The sequence below is a fragment of the Tripterygium wilfordii genome, chromosome 6 (assembly GCF_013401445.1).
Source record: "Tripterygium wilfordii isolate XIE 37 chromosome 6, ASM1340144v1, whole genome shotgun sequence".
In the NCBI taxonomy this organism is placed as follows: domain Eukaryota; kingdom Viridiplantae; phylum Streptophyta; class Magnoliopsida; order Celastrales; family Celastraceae; genus Tripterygium; species Tripterygium wilfordii.
Genome location: NC_052237.1, coordinates 11,382,026 through 11,403,271, shown reverse-complemented (window position 1 = coordinate 11,403,271; position 21,246 = coordinate 11,382,026). Strand labels below are relative to the sequence as shown.

General features: G+C 36.7%; 3 protein-coding genes across 6 annotated transcripts; 2 read left to right on the top strand and 1 right to left on the bottom strand.

Moving 5' to 3' along the window:
• Positions 1 to 2,718: 2,718 nt before the first annotated feature.
• LOC119999531 (BRI1 kinase inhibitor 1-like) lies at positions 2,719 to 4,025 on the top strand. The gene has a single exon (XM_038847147.1). The coding sequence runs from the start codon at positions 2,958 to 2,960 to the stop codon at positions 3,873 to 3,875; it is 918 nt and encodes a 305-aa protein (XP_038703075.1). The 5' UTR covers positions 2,719 to 2,957; the 3' UTR covers positions 3,876 to 4,025.
• Positions 4,026 to 6,556: 2,531 nt separating this feature from the next.
• Positions 6,557 to 14,788, top strand: LOC120000274 (phosphatidate phosphatase PAH2-like). Of its 4 annotated transcripts, none has more exons than XR_005468602.1 (13): positions 6,557 to 6,678; positions 7,087 to 8,664; positions 9,115 to 10,024; positions 10,560 to 10,840; positions 10,962 to 11,035; positions 11,754 to 11,838; positions 12,395 to 12,481; positions 12,598 to 12,670; positions 13,213 to 13,256; positions 13,688 to 13,816; positions 13,896 to 13,994; positions 14,171 to 14,340; positions 14,464 to 14,788. XR_005468602.1 is itself a non-coding variant. In XM_038848259.1 (11 exons), exons 1-11 carry the CDS (start codon positions 7,348 to 7,350, stop codon positions 14,225 to 14,227), a joined length of 3,156 nt encoding a protein of 1,051 aa, XP_038704187.1. In that variant the 5' UTR covers positions 6,863 to 7,347; the 3' UTR covers positions 14,228 to 14,788. The 4 variants fall into 4 exon arrangements, 1 of the variants encoding a protein (XP_038704187.1); XR_005468603.1 differs by lacking the exon at positions 6,557 to 6,678 and having other exon boundaries at positions 6,862 to 8,664; positions 9,115 to 9,453; positions 9,547 to 10,024; XR_005468601.1 differs by lacking the exon at positions 6,557 to 6,678 and having other exon boundaries at positions 6,864 to 8,664.
• Positions 14,789 to 15,565: 777 nt separating this feature from the next.
• LOC120000741 (polcalcin Cup a 4-like) lies at positions 15,566 to 16,491 on the bottom strand. Its single transcript, XM_038848859.1, has 2 exons — positions 16,246 to 16,491; positions 15,566 to 15,742 (listed from the first exon to the last, which is right to left on the bottom strand). The coding sequence occupies exons 1-2, from the start codon at positions 16,489 to 16,491 to the stop codon at positions 15,566 to 15,568; spliced, it is 423 nt and encodes a 140-aa protein (XP_038704787.1).
• Between the last annotated feature and the right edge of the window lie 4,755 nt (positions 16,492 to 21,246).

Genomic DNA, 21,246 nt, shown 5'->3' with positions numbered 1-21,246 from the left:
TAAATCTGATTCCATCTTTTTTTTGACATAGTAAAAAATGTGGCGATTCTCGTGGACTAGTCTTTATTCTAAATTATTGAAAATCTTATTGTATCTCTTTTTTGACGTAGTGAAAATTACTGCGACTCTCGGGGATATAGTCTATATTAGATGAACCACGTAAAAATAGTGTTTTTGTCGTCTCTCTTCTTTAATTTTTTTTTTTAACTATTCGTTGTTATTTAGAAAGGTTAATTTCTAACAGAGTAGGTGTGTGATGTGTGTGTGTGAGAGATGTTTGTTTGACAAAATGTTTGTTTCTTGGCTTTCCATAAGACTATGAGTCAATGAGCGAGATTGTCTTTGGGGGAAGAATTCAAGATTATTGAGTGGCTATTGGCAAAAGCAGAAAGAAGAACGAAGAAAAAAAAAAAAGGCGAGTTCTCCCCACATAAGGGGTCTTATGGGTTTGAGTGTGAGATGTTTGTTTTATGTAATGTTTTTCTCCTCTTATTCTTCCTTAACCTAACCCACAAGAGATGAGATATATATATATAATAATGATTTTGAGTGGATTAAAAGAAGGCTAGCCAGTCCACCAAAATAATGCCTCTATGATTGAGATATTGACCCTCAATAAACCAACAAAATTCTTCTATGCTGGCCATTGGCCTTGGGAATGGACCACTTTTGTGCACGTGTGTGTGGGTCTACCCAATATTCACCACTCTGAGGAAATTTCTTCTGCCTTTTGTGAAACACCAATCAATCAAACGCCCTTTTGACGACCGTGTGACGTAAATCATGTTGTTAACCACGCAACAATAATTCAGTTGGTTATATCTATGGACTTAAGACGGATGACACTAAAGTCGAGAGTTCAAATTAGTTGGGAGTATTTCCTTGATTTTTCTAGTTTTGTGTGTCCATCAACTTTCGAGGAGAGGTTAGGAGCCCAATTTCTTTCGCATGGACTTCAACTCAGTTTCTCTCGTTGTCAGTATGGTGTGAACTATTCTGACTATCAAATTTACGTCTATTCAGTTGTCTGAATGATATACTAGGTTAAGTGATTTCTCGATAAAAAAAAGAAGAGTAAATCATGTTGGCCTAATGGAGCAGTCACATGATCATGTCTTCACACCTCCCCGGCCCTAATTCTCTTCTTTCTCTTTCAGAACATATGTAGCATTTGTTTGCATGTCGTACCTGAGGTTAAGGTCAGTCTGAGTTGCCTTTGTGACCACACGGTATGGTGATGGGTGGGGTTCTCTTTTTTTTTCTCTCCATTAACAAATCATATGCCTGTATCTAGACTTTACAAACAGGTGGTTGCCCTTATCCTGTATTTGGAACAACATTATAATAATTAACAAAAATCTAATCTGTCTAGTTGCTAAGGAATCTATTGCTCATAGTTTTCCATTTTTTCCATCCTTCAATATGTGTAGACTCAATAGCAGGAAAATTGATGCAAACGAAAACAAATGATTAAGGCCTAGTTTGATAAGGCATTTTGAAAATAATAGATATACTAACAGAAATAGTGCTAGCTGAAATGTTAAAGAATTTTCGTAGTAGAAATGCTGTTCGAATACTGTGTGATGTTTGGTTGAACTTTTACTGATAATATTTTTGCTGAGTAGCATATATTAAATGATAAATATTTTATAATATCAATAAATTTATTTATTTATTAATTAATGTATAATAACACATGAAGTGAGGGTATAAATGAAAAAAAAAATTAATGGGGACAATATTGACTTTTGATAGTGAAATGCTATTAAAATGCTTCATACAAGTAACATGTCAAAAGTAACATAAAATGCTGAGTAAAAATGTCTCGGATTACGTGCCAAAAAACCCGTTTGGATTGAAAGTAGCATTTATACTAGCAACTATTATAAATGCTATTAAAAATGTTGATCCAAACGGGGCCTAAGGCTAACCAACGTTAAACCTAGGAAATCAATATTGTCTCAAGTTTTGATTCATTTCTTCAAAGACAAAAGATGATTAGACCGAGGGGCGGCTACAACCCTAATGAAATGAAAAATACAAAGATGCAAAATTATGAAAATATTCTTAAAATCCTAAAAGGCTCATGTGAGGCTCCAAAAGGCAAAATAGAGAAGGGCTAGTAACGTCGACTAGTCTTGACAATCCCATCGAAACGAATCTTCCGGCCAAGTTTCACACAATTTTGACAACATGACTTTTCAAACCTATTAGTCAATTCGCTTGTAATTAAATTGTCACTAGTCCAACAATTGCCGGGATCCGAATGCATCCTTCCCAAATCTACATCAACATTTCAACAACCTGTTCGGCGAAGTCTAGCACATTAAATCCTGGTTGATAAAACAACCAACACTGCTACACTGCACAATGCAACTCATTGATAAAAACTTACACTTCCCCCAAAGTGATTCAGGAGGCAAAACAGAGTTGAAGAGGAATTAAAATGGTTAGTTCCATACATTAATACATACAAAGATTCCTCTTGAAACGGGTGCACATGTTTATGTGTGAATTATGAACATGACTTTGCATTGGTCGAACAAATTATAATTCTCCACGTACCTAAAATCAAGCAGGGAGGGTGTGCATCGTCAATGCCATCTATCTTTTGTGGGGAAATTTGGATCTTAGCGACCTCAATAGCTGTTAGATTTTGACGTGGACCCACCACCACCACCACCTTTACACATACTGCTAAATGTATCATCTCATCAGACTCACAGTGCCATGCCCACCATTCCATTTCTCTATTTCAACAATAATAATGCAAACAGATAACAAGTATATGCGTTTTCTTCGTTGTGGTACTAAAGACATTTTTCAATATTGACACGACTCTCTCTCTCTCTCTCTCTCTCTCCACAGCTTTCTTTTATTCATAATCCAGAAAAAAAAGTAGCAGAAGAAAGAGTGAGAGGAAACCCAGATACTGGATCATCATCGTTTTTTGAATAATGGATACCCATCAGAGCCAACAAAAAGTGCTAGACAAGTATGATGAAGACAAGTTAAAACATGAAGTTAAAGAAGGCCTGACCGTAGCAGCAACAACGGCAGCAGCAGCAACTTCCCCTGCTTCGATACCATCAGCAGCATCATCTCCTTCTCATGAATTCTCCTTCACAATATCCCTCCACTCTTCCTCAACACCAGTCCCTGAAAAGGCCAAGCCTCCAGCTTCATTCGCCATTGATTTGTCGCCAGCGGATGAGATCTTCTTCCATGGTCACTTGCTTCCTCTTCACCTCTTATCTCACCTTCCTGTGTCGCCTCGCACATCTACCAATTCCATGGACAGCTTTACCCTGCCCATCAGGGAATTAATGGATGATTCAAGGCCCACAAGGAATAGCAGCATAAGCAATAGTGACAGCATACTCAATGGAAGAAACAAAGACCATAAACATCAAGGCAACGATTGTGAGACACAGGGAAGAAGCAAGAACAAGTCTTTCTCATTATTCAGATTGACAAGACGGCGAAAAGGGTGTGAAGTTACAGAAAAGGAAGACAAAGAGAAAAACAAAAGGAGGATAAGATTTGATGTGAATCATGTCCTAAAGAAATATGTGAGAATGATTAGGGCACTACCGTTCTTCAGAGAAAAGAGAGAGAATCTCCAATTCCATCGGCAAGCTCATTCATTTTCAGGTGGTTTAAGCTCAAAAACCAAGCATGAGATAAGGAGAGGAGAATTTTCAGCACCGGCCTCGATGAGGACATCCCCAACAAATAGTGGACTTCTTGTTGCAACAACCACTCTTCCTTCTTCTACAAGTGACAGCACTATGGAGGAGTTGCAGGCTGCAATTCAAGCGGCAATCGCTCACTGTAAGAACTCCATTGCTAAGGAAGAGAAGATCAAATGTTAGTGTCAGATTATTGCTTTTCATTTTGAGATACTATAATCATTTATATCTGTAGTTTCCCCTGTATAAAGTGGCACATATGAAGATATGAATGAGCATAAATTGAAGACTGGTTCAACAGATTATTGCATCATATGTTAATGACTGTTCTCAGTTCTCTCTTCTTTTTGTCATGTTGGAAGGTCTAAGATTGAGCTTGGTGTTGAATGGTAAGCTGAAGTGGTAGGCAGGAAATTCAGTTATGCCAACCATAGACCTAGCTAGCAATCGACATAAATATTCAAAGAGGCTCTTTTGGCTGTGACAGGCAGTGATCAATTATTAAAGAAACCATCTTTGGCCAACCCAATTCTACTCACTACTTCATCTATTAAAGAAAACAGAACCATGAACCAAGAGTCAGAATCCCAGTATTATTCATGAAGATAACCACGTTCATCGCTAAACTTCCTACAAGAATCTAGGCTATTTCTTGAAATTGTCCAGCAATCTGAAATATCCTAACTTTCTACCATACCATAAAGGCATACACATATGTAAAACTTATAGCATATCTCCAATGCGAATCCACTCATAGATACATGAGATTGGGAAAGTAAAAGTTGAAAGCATTGTGACCTTTACTTTGCTGTCCCCACAGACAAATGCATGAAAAGGGAACAAAAACACTTTTGGTTGTAAATGAGTAGTATGGGCTCGCACAGGAAATGTTATCATGGGATTGAACTGCTGTGGGTCTCATGGGTTTCATTCATGACTTCAGAATTTCTGAAAGGAAGTACCAAGTACAATAATAATATGAAAAGTACTTTAGTTAGATTGATATGTCAAAGAAAACATTATTTCATGGAGTGCTATGGCTTTAATAAGCATTGATTATAATGATGAGGGTAATGATAGGTTGTAATGAAGATATCAATTGACTGACCAAACAAGTATCTTCAAACTATACTAATTGCATACACACATTTTGCAGCATATGAAAGCCCCACCCACATGAATGTGTTTTTCATTAGTTTAAGTCATCAATTCATCATGCTAAAGCTATCTGTACACACTAACACCAAAAAAGTGCAGCTGCACACGAGGATATGCAGTTCTTAAAGTAAAGTAGATAAGAGTAAAGATGCAGATATGCCATAATCATCAGGTGAATTGAAACTGAGAGAGTGCTTACTTTTTGACCTTACAAGAATTCTTGCTGATGGGCTCAAGATGAACTTTTTATGATTGAAATTCAAAATAATCATGCCGAGCACATAAAACCATAAATGTTCCTCTTTTTTTTTTTTTTAACCGCCTAACCACCCAGCCTGGCATGCCCTTCAAAGAGTTGAGTGGACCTAAACCTCGGACCACCCAACAGTCCGCACCATGTTGACGACATGTAAAACTAGGCCGAAACCCATGTAGGTAGCGGCCTGGAAGTCCAGAGTGATAACCAACTACGCTAGCCCAGGGCTTTAAACTTTAAATGTTCCTGTTCCTGTTCCTTGCAGTATAAATGATAGTTCCGACCTCGTTCAAACCTCAACCCTTGCACAAGAACACAGATAGAAGAAAGTTTACAGAGAAAACACAGAGGAAGTTGTGATGAAATATTTTGCTAAATACAGGTTAAAGAAAAGCAGAACACATAACATAAATAACAGCAATCACAGATTGAAATCACAATTAAAACAAACCAAGTCTGCTTTCATTATTGTTGAAAGTTTGAATGTTGAATCTTTTCCATTCTGCAAATATACAAAAGTCAATCAAGATAATTTTTCACCCCATGACTATAATTTTAGTCCAAAGAAGGAAATAAGAATAAAATTGTTCCACTTACTGTCTGCTATAGGCACTGAGAAGAGTGACAACGTGACGTAAGCAGAGACGAGACGAATGAGACTGAAAATTACCTTCATCACAAGCCGTACCAACCTCAATCGTTGCGAGATAGAGGCAGCTGCTGCACAATGACATCAACGATGACGGAAAGAATCAGTCGTGACTCGTGGGAATCGAAATTCGTTTGAAGAAATCGATGCAGGAAGAACCAGTCGGGCATTGTCCATTCTTCAAGGCCCATTTCGAGTGGAGCCCAACTAATATAGCCCATATTTCCTTAGGACTCTGTTCAGGGTTTGGCCCTTTTATAAGGCCCAATGGGCATAAAAACGTGCTTGGACATTGTGACCAATGACACCAACGGTTAGTCTAATCGAACGAGGTTGACGTGTAGATTGGACCATCTGTTTACAAGCTTTTCACGTAGTTTTGGATTTGGTATTGACTATTGATGGGCCGGCATACACCCAATTTTTAGCTTAGTTGAACTCGTGGACCGTTTGAATGTTTGATATCCAGTTCAAACGGTTGAACCAACCAGTTGAATCCGATTTTTGAAACAATGGTTTTAGCAGAAGTAGAAACTTATGGTGATTTTATTGTTGATTAATTTAATTATATATATATATATATAAGTATATAATATAATAATTACAGTTTCTTCTTTCCTAAAGGCAACAATAATTCTTATTTGCGGACGCATCCGAGCCCCCGCATTCAGCAAACAATTATTTTTTTATTTTATTTTTCCTTGTTATGGTTATCTGTTTCTTCTCTCTTTGTGGGGACACGTGGCCCCACGTGAGTAAAAGCCCACAACTAAGAGTCAAAAATCGCACAACATATCATGCTGACGTGTCTCGACATGTCGATATTCTCGAAGAAAACGAACAAATCGCACTCTGCCTGACGAACCCCGTGGAGATCGCCTTGGCTTTTTTCAGTTTTTCTCTCGCGCTCTCTCCTTCTCCAGGTCTCTTTCATTTATTCTTCTCAATTCTGTTTATTTTTTCTATTAATTTTTTTAAAATTTGATGATATGTACATGTGTTTGACTAGTAAACATGTTTGTAGTAATAAAAAGATAGAAACTTTTGCGTGCATGTTGGGGGCCTTGGGGGTTTAATTATTGTAGCTTTCGCACATTCCATTAATCAAATGCGAATATGCTTTTACTGCACCCAACTTGCTGATCCTCTTTGCGGTTGATATTTAACTGGGTTTGTTCGTTCACGAGCCTGCCTTTCTCATGTGGCTCTAGACTTCTCTAGCTGGGTTTTGAATTTTGATTGGTACTCTGTTGTTTGTTTATTGAATTGAGTACTAAATATTGGTTTCGATTCTCAAGGTTTTCTTTTTGGTCTCTTTCTTTCTGGGTTAGGTGATAATTGTATCAAAAGCTATAAAGGTGAACTATTTTGGGTTTTGATCAACTGGGTTCTTCAATTATGATATGATTGAAGAATCTGGGATTTATCAGAATTGATTTTCAGGAGGTTGTTGAGGCTCTTCCAAGCGCATCAAATTCACATATTCATCTTTTTGACTGATTAAAGGCCTGGCATTTTTGCAAGAGATTTTCAAGCTCTTTGATTATGATTCATTAATTGAGATTTTGAGATCCGGGTATTGGTTTTAAGCAATGTTTGCGGTGGAGAGGATTGGGAGCTATCTCTCTAGGGGCGTTGTCACGGTCTCTGGGCCCTTTCATCCTTTTGGTGGAGCTGTGGATATCGTTGTAGTGGAACAGCCAGATGGGAGCTTCAAATCTTCACCTTGGTATGTAACTTTTGGGAAATTTCAAGGAGTTTTGAAGGCGAGGGAGAAGGTAGTTGATATTTGTGTCAATGGAGTTGAAGCTGATTTCCACATGTATCTTGATCATAAAGGGCAAGCTTACTTTCTCAAGGAAGTAGTTGGAGAAGAAGGGGAATCTGGTTGTTTTCCTTCATCTGGTGATGAGACAGATGGACAATCTGTCAATAAGAGAGGGCCTATGAAGTCGAAAAGTTCCAACATTGATGCTAGTAAGAGGAATTCAGATGACCAGAATAGTGTACAGATGGAGAGGACTGTTTCTAGGACCAATAGCCGCAGGGCAAGGATGTTTGGGCTTGTATTTGGAAGGAGTTCAATCAAGGAGGATAATTCTCAAGAGGGATTTGGTGGTGCTGTAGTGAGGATAAGTTCATTAGAGCGGGCTGAAATTGCGGCTGACCTCTTAGAGGTGAAGTGGTCTACCAATCTTGCCACCGGTGGGCCAATGAAAGACAATGGCTCTCTGTACACTTCTGCCAATGCCCTGGACGGTAAGTCCCATAAAGTTATCCCTATTAATGAGGAACAAAGCCAGGTGGGCTCACCTGTGTGTGATACCATCAGAAATAGTGTGGACCATTCTGAAATGGATGAGGAGATTGATATAAGAAATGAAGAAACATGCAGCATTTCTCACTCTAGCTATGAGAACCTGGAACAATTGGTTGGACAAGCTAGCACAGAAAAGCAATGTTTAAGACCAGACATCGAGGCTTCCATAGTCAGAGAAGTTCTTGAAGGAGTAACTGAGGTGCTGTCCGAAATTTCAGGAAAGATAGATGAGTCTATCATGGGGAATGCTGACAATGATGAAAATCCTAAAGGCGATGTTTCTGAGATCAGTGTTCATGATTCAGAAATTCCATATGTGCTTGAAGCATATGCTGCCAAGCAATTCAACAAAGAACAGGCATGTGACGAACAGAATATTGTTTTATCAGGTGGCAGCATTTTTGAGGAGGAAAGGGAATCAGAAAGAGTGCAATCCTTTATTTACTGTGAAACATCAGGGAGCTCAACAATGGAATTGCATGGCGTTGGTGAACAAATGCAAGAAACAGTGTACTTTTCCTGTGGTGATCATGGAGAAGTCCATGTCGGTACTGAAACTCTGCATGTGGCTTCTGAGCTACTAGCTGAGGTAAATTCTCAACCTGCATCTGCTACATTTTGTTCAAAATAGTGTCTAAGCAATTTAAATTTCCAGGATATAATTGAATATGTTTTTTTGATTGACGTGCCTTTGATAAATTTGGACTTGTGAACAATTCTTTCTTCACTAGTGTCTATTTGCCACGACATCATTATAGAGGAATCAACTCTCAATCAAATCCATCTCTAAAATCACTCCACGAGTCCCATGATTTATGTTTCATAAATGGTTATAATATCTCTTAGTCCACCATCTCCATGACTCATAAGTCATATAGTTTAATTGTTTGTATTGATTAGTCGACCTTTGTGTATCCTTGTATATATAATTGTAATCTGTTGTCTTTTCAATCCATAATATTGATCTCTTTACAATCGTTTAATCATGTCATCAAACTTTGTTGGCACTAAGGTATTAGACCTTTTTTTTTCCCATCAGGAAACAATGACTGAGGGAACTGAGGATATTGAATTTGAGGTGGACCGCCAGAATGTTTCTGAGCTTTCTTCTCAACAAGAAAATACATCTCCTTCCTTCTTATATGACAGTAAGAAGATGAACCTTAAAGTGCCACTGACACTGTCAGAATCCTACACTGAAATATGCAGCCATGAACCTGTATGTGATTCAGCTGAAGGAGCCAATTCACACAGAGTCACAAACTTGGATCATCAATTTCATGTTGAAAAAACCAACATAGAGGAAACTAGCGCAAATCAGCTCGAACAGACTTCTTTGAAGGCTGTTGATGATTCTCAAACATGTTACAGTAATTATGTCCAGAGAAGGGAATTTAATATCCCACCATCGGACAGTTTGGAGGAAGAACAATTCCTTTTCAGTGATCTTGATGAACCTAAACTCAGCGAGGTTCAGCCTACAGAGCTGATTATTCTGGATGATGTAGATAAAGAAAATGATCGATCATTTCGTCTTCAGGGCATTATGGAAGTGGATGACATGGTCAATATTGATGAATGTCATTCATCTCCAGACAAATTTGTGGAGCATACATCGATTGATCTTGAAAATTCAACTCCAAACTCAAAGGTGACATCAAGTTTAGTTAACATTCCTCGAACTCCTGTGGGCACTGATAAAGAAGCTGCACGACTGGCGAAATCATTGCCCAATATGTGGTCGCAAGTTGGCAATTCAGAGCCACAAGAACTTCACCCTCCTTTAAGCCATTCCCTGGACTCAAATTCCAAGTCCTTGAAGTGGACATTACACTCGAGCTGTATAGAGTCTGATGTAGGGAAGGAAAACCAATTGCCCAAGGAAGATTCTGATATAAATGCCAATGATTCGGGAGATTTAAAAAATGCAGTTTTGGACCATACAATTGGTAAGTCATTTATTTGTAATACCATTTTTGATCGTCGAATTGCGCATTCATTTCATGTTAAGGCACTGTAACTGAAGGAGAAAAAAATCACTTATTACAAACTTCCAATCATAGGAGCCTTTAATATTCCTAATTGTAGCAGGATTCAAAAAAAAAATTATTTCTTCAATTCTATAGGAAAATTTATTTTACTTCTCATTGTTTTCTCAGGGAATGATTATAAATGCATCCTATGCTTACAATAAATGGAAAAATAGAAAGATTTCATGTTTTAAGTTTTGCAACTACTCCTTGTAGCAGCAGCCTATATGAAACTGCATGTATTGAGCTATAAGCAGAGGCGTCTTTGAAAGCACTTGTTATAAGAAAAAATGGGGCTTATGCTGCTCCTCAAACATTTGATACTCAAAAGTTGGATATAGCAAATTTACTTCTCTAGTATATTAGGGATAGTTACATCTGGAAGTGAAGTCATATTTGAACCAAAAGGGATGATCGCTATTGACCATACTGAGAAATCTGAAATCTTTTGTAGGGGATCCATTGAAAGAATTTGCCCCAAATGGAAGCTGGAAAATTTGGCCATTCTCATTTAAAAGATCAAAATCTTGTGAGACGGTGCAGCCATCTCTGAATGATGCAAGGATTTCAGATGCCGATAAACTTTCAGAGAGCACTACTGGTGCTGAGAAGGTGATAAAAAAGAAGGTAAAAGCCAAAACTCCATCATCTGAACAGCTGGCATCCTTGAACCTTAAGGAGGGTAGTAACTGCGTAACCTTCACATTTTCCACTGCGATGCTGGGAAGGCAGCAGGTAGTTTTCTTTGCATCTATTCGGATTGAATTCTTTTTCTATTACTTTACCATTAGTTTCCTTTTAGCGTGTTTTTCACTTTTTGTTATGGTTGCTTATTTAAAAGTGTCTTACTGAATAGGTTGATGCCAGAATTTATTTGTGGAAATGGAACACTCGCATAGTAATATCGGATGTTGATGGAACAATTACAAAGTAAGGATTTTTGCCCTTGAATTTCTCTTTCCTGGTCCTGGTTCTATTTAACCACATTAATGATTTATGAGTGAGAAACCCTCACATGGTAATTCCTACTTGAATCTCTGCTTGGATTTAGAGGTAAATATAATTAATGACTAATGAGTTTGCAACACTTTTCTAATACAACTTAAATAGTGTCTGCAAAACCAAAAAGGTTTTAAAAAAAAAACTCACATATGCCCTAAGCAGAAGATGGCACATAACATTACCGATTTAATAAAAAAATTGTCGGAAGCTTGAAGCATACACTGGTCAAATGCAACGATGCACAATGTTCAACTGCTCATAGCTCTACTGACAAAATAATATGTTTGTCTCTCTACACACATAAGTGAACTGGTCTTGGTACTTATTCTGTATGATTGGAAGGCATGCCCCTCATATGGTATTTATGTTCTTTGATTTCCATATTGACGTATAATCTTGTGGTAAAATGAAATAAGTTAAAAAAGAAAGAAAAAAAAGGTGGGCTTTGTGATGTCATCATGGAAACTGCTTTCTGTAGATAGTAACACTCTCTAAATCCATGATATATTGGTGACAACTGGACTATGTGACTCTTAAAAGGCACATTTAACTGATCACATATCACTTTATGGTTTCGTTTTCACTTGCTGCGGTATATTATAATTCTTATACATCTTTCACTTATCTAGTTTTGCATTTGTTGCAGATCTGATGTTCTAGGACAGTTCATGCCTTTGGTCGGAGTAGATTGGTCACAAACGGGTGTTACAAATTTATTTTCTGCCATCAAGGTTTGTTGCATCTTAGAGTATATGTTACTATTCGTAATGGTATACTACCTAAAGTTCGTGTTGCACATTGCATTTCCTCACCTTGTTAATGTGCACGACAAAGTCTATCGTGGCTGCATGGTGCACTTTATTCAGGGGCTCCACTTTTGGACCTACTATTCGATCACATGGCACTGTCACATTGAAGATCGAAAGTTTTATTTATTGTCTATGAGATGGCTTTTATCCTCATTACTTTTGTTGGCCCTTTTACGGTAAAATCATACTATGGTATTGTATGCATATGGGGTGAACCTTGGCAAAGTAGTAAAAGTTTCTCTATTGCAACTCATACCATAGATTTTTTTTTTGGTAAGACTCATACTCATATCATAGATTCCGACCACAGAAAAGGTCTCTCTATTATGGAGGGTAAAGTTGCTGAAATCGACACCTCATGGTGTTAGAAGGAGCTTTTGTACGTTGAGTCCATAAGAATATTGCATGCTTGTAACTTATGACCGGGTACAAAGTGGTTGTATCTTGAAATATTCTGAATTTTTCCTGTCCATTCCAGGAAAATGGATATCAATTGCTTTTTCTTAGTGCACGTGCAATATCTCAGGCCTACCACACAAGGAGATTTCTAGTGAATCTCAAGCAGGTGAGTAATTGATATCTGATTCAAAATGTGAAACTGAAACATCCAGATCAAGAAAATTCAAATGTTTAAATTTTTTTGTGAAATTTTCTCAAGGATGTGTGTGCTTTTATTTGCAGAATGGAAAGGCTTTACCAGATGGACCTGTTGTTATATCCCCAGATGGACTCTTTCCTTCATTATTCCGAGAAGGTTTTTAATTTTGGCTGCATTATTTCTAAACCTTATGTGTGCAATTCCCAATTTTTTCTCTATATTTTTTTTTATACAAGATGCATATCTTGCATATCATATTCCTTTGTCTGTTATCATTAATCTTAACATCAGAACCTCCATTTTCATCTGCTTTGACAGGGAATGTCGTGGCAAATGTCTTCTTGTTATGCATTAAATGGACAAAAGCAGTGAATGAGTATCTTAATCACTGACATTCTGATTGGTTTTACATGCCTTATAAGGAGAAAAGTTTGCTTGCCTTATTAAGAGGCAAAAGCTCTCTTTCCTAGCTTATTGATTATACAATATGCTAAAATATAGTGTTTTTTTTAGGCAAATGAGAGTCGGCTTAGATTTATTATATTTGGTCTGATGGTGCTGATTTAAAATCTTATCAATTGCATAAGTTTGAAATATAACAGATCATTACCATCATTCTTATTAAGTTCAATATCTCGTCTATCTCAATATTTCTGACAACGAAGATGTTCAGACTGAAATATCCTCTTTTTTCTCAGTCATTAGAAGGGCTCCTCATGAGTTCAAGATCGCATGCTTAGAGGTTAGATCCCCTCCAATATATTATTATCTTTACTTTACCTTACAGATGTTATCCCATTTGTATGCGTCTCTTTCTTGAAATTCATGATCATTGTTGTATTCAGATTTGTGATTCTTACATATTACTTTTTAAATGTGTGTGGATATTTCACATAAAACAAATTGACAATACATGATGAGATTCTGCTGATAATGTCTGTGTGTTTCAATTATATATACCCAAGTTTGAATGAAACTGGCATATAACCTCGTGTAGCCTCTGTGTGTGTGTGTGAGAGAGAGAGAGAGAGCGCATCAACTAAAATATTGGTTCTTTATGATTTTTGAAGAACTGAAAAAACTGTTTAAGAGCTATGTTGCCAGTGAACCTGAAGTCGTCGACTTTTGACTTGAGGTTGACTATGATGCGTTCTTTTAAAATTTAATTTTCAGGATATTAAAGCATTGTTTCCTCCTGATTGCAATCCATTCTACGCTGGATTTGGCAACAGACACACCGATGAAATCAGTTACCTGAAGGTTGGAATCCCAATGGGAAAAATCTTCATCATCAATCCCAAGGTACTTGATGGAGGACTGACTTGATTAAAAGAAAACCCTTTATATAATGGCCAACTCTCTGATTGCTCAAGTTTGGCAGGGTGAGGTTGCCGTGCACAGACGTGTTGACACAAAATCATATTCATTGCTTCATGCTTTTGTGAATGGCATGTTTCCGCCCACGGCATCATCTGAAAGGGTTTATTTCTGCTTCTCTTTTTCATTCTATAAAGATTTAATTTCAGTAGCTGGTGCAGCATAGCAATCATCTATAAGTCACAGATCTAAGTTTGCATCCTTACACCCCATCATTCCTTGCTTTTGACTGCATATGACTCGCGTTTCGGTCTCATTTTTTGTTGTTTTCACCTGTAGGAGGATTTTAACTCATGGAATTTTTGGAAACTGCCACCTCCTTCGATTGATATTTGAAGGTGTCAGCCAGAGGTTATTGGTTGGACCTTCTAAATATTGAGACGCGCAGGAAACTCACCATAAATTGAGATGCGCAGGAAACTCGCCATACTCATCCTCGTTATTGCAAGGTACGACCATATATACGAGGTTGTGTGTTTCATTTTCTTATACTCCTTTGTGCGAGGAATAGGCAGGTCGTGTATGACAATGGCTGACAAGAAAGTCCCTCTGTCATTCTGTATACTTCGCAGGCTCTAGTTTTGGCGGCGTGAAAGTAATTTATCGAAGATTTAGTACATAGAAGTTGAATCCATCGTACCATGCGTATTTTGTTGTACAATCAGTTCAATTTTCAGTTTATTAGTGTGTTCATGTAATCAGGGTAACATTTACACGTCTAATCATATATCGGAATCCTCATTGAGGCGATGTGCATAGTGCATTCCCGCGAAGGTTGACATCGTTCTCGAATGTACAGATTTTTCTTGCTTTCTACCGGATTTATTTATACATACCAGTGTACATATGCGCATTTAAGCTATACATGGACGGCATATATGAATCCAATTTTTCGTATTATAGTTGTATATAATCATTTTTGAGTGTCACTAAGAAACACGCTCTCTGGCCATCTTCGTCAGCATCAATAATCTCGGGCCCGCGGGTCAAAGCCAAGCCCGGCCTGAAATTAGACCGGGTCTGGCAGTCCGGCCCGATACCTCGGGACAATTTTGGCCCGGCCCAAATCAGATTTGGCAACATACATTATTTATTTATATATATATGTTACACATGCATATATATAATACATTTTCCTCAAAAAAAATACATACATAAATATTCTATAGTCAAAAAGTCGGGCCCGACCCCACCCAAAGACCCGAGTCTTAAGGGCCTGGGCCTCATTTTGAGAGTCAAACCCAGCCTGGCCCGATGCCGAACCCTAGCTGTAAGGTGTTTGGCAGATAAAAGTTGATGCTAGTGGAAAAGTTGTTGAATTAAAGTATTATAATATTAGATTTTATAATTTTTATATTAAATTTAATCTAATAAATATAATTTTTATAAAAATTAATTTTAAGCATAAATTAATAAATATTTTATAAATTAATAAACTATTTAATATTAAATTTAATAGTTTTATATTATAATATTTAAAATATTATAATATGATACAAGTGGGAATAATAATATATATTATATTTTTAAGTAAAATTAATAAAAGTTGTCACCTAAAATAATTATTTATTAAATATAAAGTGGGGTCTATGTTTGTTTTCTTAAAAAAATTAATAAAAAGGTTAAAACGTTAAAAGTAAAAGAACCATGATTTATGGGCTCCACAATTGAAAATTAAAAAAAAATAAAAATAAATGTTGGATCTGCTTTCAGAAGCTCCGAAACTGGAACGGAACTGCTCTGCCAAACAAGCGGCAAATCGTTTGAGCTCGTCAATGGAGACGGTTGCTCGTCAATGTTCTGGTATGCTTCTTTTAGTTTTGTTCCATCTGCACAAAGTCCTTGTAAGACCTTTCGTATTTGTATTGTACAGTGATTACCACACCCAAGCAGTTCCAGAAAACACAAGAACTCAAACAATTATAGTAGCAGGCCTTTCTTGAACAGGACAATAACCAACGAAGTAAGAGGAGAAAAAAAAAATGATGGAAATCTCATTCTTAAAAATAAATTTTAAGGTTTAGAGTTTATAATTTAGACTAATTAAAAAAATAGCAGTTTAATATTGTTTAATACACTTATATCCACCTCTCTCGATCAATTATTACATAGCATAGAGAGATCATATATATATATATATATATATATATATATATATATATACACACACACACACACATATGGGGGTGTTGAAAACACAGAAACATAAGTAGTACACTTTCTTTGTGGTACATGCATGCATACATACATATATATGTGTGTGTGTGTGTAAGTCGATCCTAAAAGAGAAATCAATTATCTACATAGACGGGCGAGAAGATGACTTAGTGTTGTAACTTGTATCCAAAACTGACGGCGTATTTGACAAGGTAGTCGATCTCACAGATACTGATGCTTCCGTCTCCGTCGGTGTCTGCATATTTAAGTGCGCTGCGAGATCTCCAGCCTGGTAACCTTGACCCTAATTTCTTGAAGGCTTTCTTCAACTCATGTTTACTGATCTTTCCATCTCCGTCGATGTGCTCTCTGAAGATTGTTTTCAGCTCGTCTTTTATTACGTTCTCGCCTGCAGACTTGTCTTCCATAATAAATGAAGGCATCTCTTAGTTAGAGATCAAGTATTTGGTTAGCTAGAGACCAAGGTGAGGTGAGGTGAGGAGGTGTTCGACAAGTATGCAAGAAAGATTGGTTTATGTATAGAAGATTTTGGCCTGTCTAGTTCCGTCCATTTTTTTTTATTCCCTAGTACTTATGCAGCTGTATGGAACAAATCAACAAACCCACTACCCTCCGCTAGCAATTATTTGCTTGTTTTGGACTGAAACTCGCATAACTTTTGTCTTTTCAAACACAATATCAGCAAATACTAATTTGTTTGTTTCGGACCAAAACTCTCGTATCTTTTGTATTTTCAAACACAATGCCAGCAAATACTAATTTGAACGTTAAAAAAGAACGATTGTTGCTAATTAGAAGGTTAGTGTTCAATCATATTCAGTACTAAATTCCCACATCTAAAAGATATGGGATCGTACCTACTTGATTTTCTTAGCACTTTTGGGTTTGAGGGGTTAAGATTTAATAGATTTTAATGTCAAAAATTTTGAGGGTTGAACTGTTAATTTACCTCTCATCAGAGCATATTGTGACCCTTTATTCTAAATGGAGGGGCCTATACATATATGCTTTTGGAATCCTTAATAAGAAAAACAGATTTGTTTAAAAAAAAAAAAGAACCAGATTCGACAATCCTCCAATTGATAATTGATATGATTGGTACGATTACATACAAAACCGGTATTAAACCGGTCTAAACATCGGTTCTATAGGAATATAATTTTTAACTAAAATTATTTTTTTAGTTTATAGGTAAATAAAAATAAAAGTTAACTATTACCCTAGGTCTTCGAAAGGAATCCCTAAGTGAATTTTTTTTATAATAATGACTTTGATGAGAACCAATAATTTTATTTATATGACTCATGGTTGCATCTTTCCTTCAATTTTTCGATTTGTGATGTCTGTTTTATGGGTCAAAAAAATACGTATAAAATACTATTAGTGATAATTGAACTTGAACACTTACCTAGGAAATTATAAGTCTTAACCACGAAAACAACATGATTTTTGTCATTCTTATTCTCTGCATATATATGCAGAGAGGCTCAGGTGCGGACGCCCGTAATTTGACATAGGTGTGGGGTCCACTCAGTTGGGCCCCACTTTGGTGCCTTAAAAGGGCGCACCCCGTGCATATGCAAGAGCACGGGTGTGTGCATTAAAGTCTCTCCGCGTGTGTGTGTATATATGTTATTTTATTTTTGTCCCGGTTACACTGCATACTAGTTGTCTGACCAATATAATTTCGGTAACGGTATTTGAAAAACTCCATGGAACATGAATTCTAAACCACATAACCACTTGGGTGATAGTTTAGTTGGTTAATCTCTCTATGATCAAATCGTATGGACTCGGAAGATCTTTAGTTCGATTCTCATTATGAACAATACCCTTGTGGCCACGCACCAAGTTTTGGCCCACTGCCCACTCCTATAGTCTGGTGGAAAACTTGTGTGTGCATAGGCTTGATGGCCGTAGTTTAGTATCACATCAGACAGGGACGAAGTCAAGACTTCAAGTGAGGGGAGTTGTAACGGTGGACAAATGATTTTATGTTACAGTGGGCAAAGATAGCAGGGCTTTGGGGGCGGTACCCCCAATTTTTTTTTTGAATTATTTATTAATTATATCTATGAAATACAAAAAAATAACACTAAAAAAAAAAAAAGATATACTAAGTAATAATTGTCACGTGTTCTTATTTCAACCATGAACATGATTTTTTATAACAAGGGGGTCTAAATTGAAATTTTAAAGAGTCTTTTATATAAATACTATATAACTAGGGTTATTAAAAAATTTTGAGGGGGGTCAGCTACCCCCTCGATCAGCTTCTGATAGCTTTACCCCTAATAAGTGATATTAGATATCCAGATAACAAGATGATATGATGTGGTTATCTGTTACCAAAAAAAAATCTAAGACACATGAAATGAAGAACAGCTGCAACAATTAATTGCAGATCAGAATTAAAATTAGCTTAATTGGAAACACAAGACAAAACACAAACTATAATAATATCTCGATCAATTATTAATTATTACAAAGGATAAAGAGATCATAATTATGTGTTGAAAACACAGAAACACAAGTGGGTACACTTTCTTTGTGGTACATGGATGCATGCATACATTTATACATATATGCGTGTGTGTAAGTCGATCCTAAAAGACAAATCAATTATCTACTTAGACGAGCGAGAAGAGGACTTGGTGTTATATCCAAATTTGATGGCGTATTTGATAAGGTCGTCGATCTCACCAATACTGATGCTTCCGTCTCCGTTGGTGTCTGCATGTTGAAGTGCTCCGCGAACTCTCCAGTCTGAAAACCATGACCCTAATTTCTGGAAGGCTTTTTTCAACTCTTCTTTGCTGATCTCTCCATCTCCGTTGATGTCGTGCTCTTTGAAGATTGTTTTCAGCTGACCTTCTGTTAGGTTCACGCTTGCACACTTTGCCATATATAGAGGCATCTCTTAATTGGAGATCAAGTATTTGGTTAGCTAGAGATCAAAGTGAGGTGAGGAGGTGTGTCACAAGTATACAAGAAGTATTGGGTTATATATATATATATATATATATAGAAAGATTTTATATTAGTAAGATGGTTGGCGCTTTTGGGTTTGTAGGGCAACAGAAGTAGTGGATTAAACGTGTGAAACAAAGTAGCTAGTAGCTGCATGTTCACGCAAACCATCTTACTAATTTTATAACGTGCGTTATGTGGGAAATGGTTGTGACTGAGGTCGAGCATGGTACTACCGAGACAACAAGCCAAGGTGCTCATGTGACGAGCCAAGGTGCCGAGGTGATAAATCCAGGTGACAATATGAGCTGATGAGTCGAGGTAACGAGCATGGAACTATCAAGGTGTCGGCTAAGTTTGGCCAAAATCTAGCACATGGCCACATTATACCCAAACTCGAGTCGCCATGCCTACGCGCAAATAAGTTTCTCACTCGATGATAAGGTAAGTTTGACAAAAGCACAACATGTGACCATAAGAGTATTGTTTTCAGTGGGAAATATCACTCAGGACCTTTCGATTTTATATGGTTTTGTTGTAAAACGAGCTCCCTCATTAACGATGACAGATTATAGAGTACTATAAAGAAGCAATCGAAAAGAGTAAGAGAGAAGAAGAACACATGATTTACGAGGTTCGACAATGTGTCTACGTACTCGGGGTTTTGCAGTTGCTTTTCAATATAAGAAATTCTTTAGTACATTCGGTTAGGGTTTTCAACCCTTATATACCAGCTATCAATGTACTCGAAAATATAATTTTACCCCCATACAAAATAACCAACCCACATTAGTAATATCATATCATACCGCGAGGGCTCCACCCCACACCCCCGGTCCAAATTAATAGTAGCGAAGAACTAGTGACCACGACACAACTTCCCCTTTCCTCAGAGCTTTTAGGTAAAATAAAACTTCTAATACGAGTCATTATTTAACAGGTTTGACCACAAAGAAATTAATTGACCACCAGGCTATCACCTAAGTATTTTGCCATTACCGTACAAATTGCATAACTTTTTATCTTTTTACTTTTTAATTAAAATTTTTTTTATTGGTTAGTGCAACGTCACGTGACGTATAAATTCTGAATATTTAAACTTCTAAGTATTGTATATAAAATATCTCTCAATTGCTGAATAAACATTGTGTTTACGAAGAAAAAAAACATGTGTTCTTATTGCATTGTTGCACCACTACTAAGTATTAGAGAATTCTTGTACTCCCTCCGTCCCATTTTAATTATCCCCTTCAATTTTACACACAGTTTAAGAAATTGCATTACTCCCCTTCAATTTGTCATTTATACCCTCATTTATAGAGGACAATTAAGATGTCAATGACTCTTGGGAATTCACTCCATTAGCTTTTCAATTTAAGAGTAAATAAGGGTAAGATGAGAAAAATGGATGAAATTAGTTTTAATTAATTGAAATGGACATGCATTTTGGAACATCCCAAAAAGGAATAAAGGCCAATTAAAATGGGACGGAGGGAGTATATTAGAAATTCTCTTATGTGAACGTCCATAATTTATAATTTGCGCACTCTATTTTTTTTAACTTTGAGACATTTTTTAATAATGAGGTAACACGTGTGTTTGATCCTACATAAATATCGAGTACTTAAATAATCTTGGACAGCAATTGGCATAGTTGTAGTATCAATTACACAATTAATATGGGTTCCTTGGAATCTCACTTAAAGAGTGATTAGATTTTAAGGTCAAAAGTTTTGAGGGTTGAACTGTGAATTATTCCATATATTGTTTAATGCACCTATGGCCGTTGGATGTATATCCACCTCTCATTAGAGCATATTGTGACCCTTTATTCTAAAAGAAAAGGGCCTGTACATATATATGTGCGTTTCGAATCTTGAATAGATATGCATTTCAAAAAAAGAACCAGATTCCACAATCCTCCAATTTAATTGGATTAATGTGGGGTCTTGTTTATTCCAGTGTTTTAAATATGGACTGAACCGGATATCGGCCTATCAGTTGGTACGATTACATATAAAAATCGGGGTTGTGTTGTGTCGATCAAATACCGATTGAACCGATATTAAACAGGTCTAAATATCAGTTTCATACCGATTTTCATACGAAAATAAATGTTTTAGTTTATAGATAAATAAAAATAAAAAATTAACTAATGGCCGAGGTATTTAAATTGAGTACTCCTCAAGTGGATTTTTTAATAATGA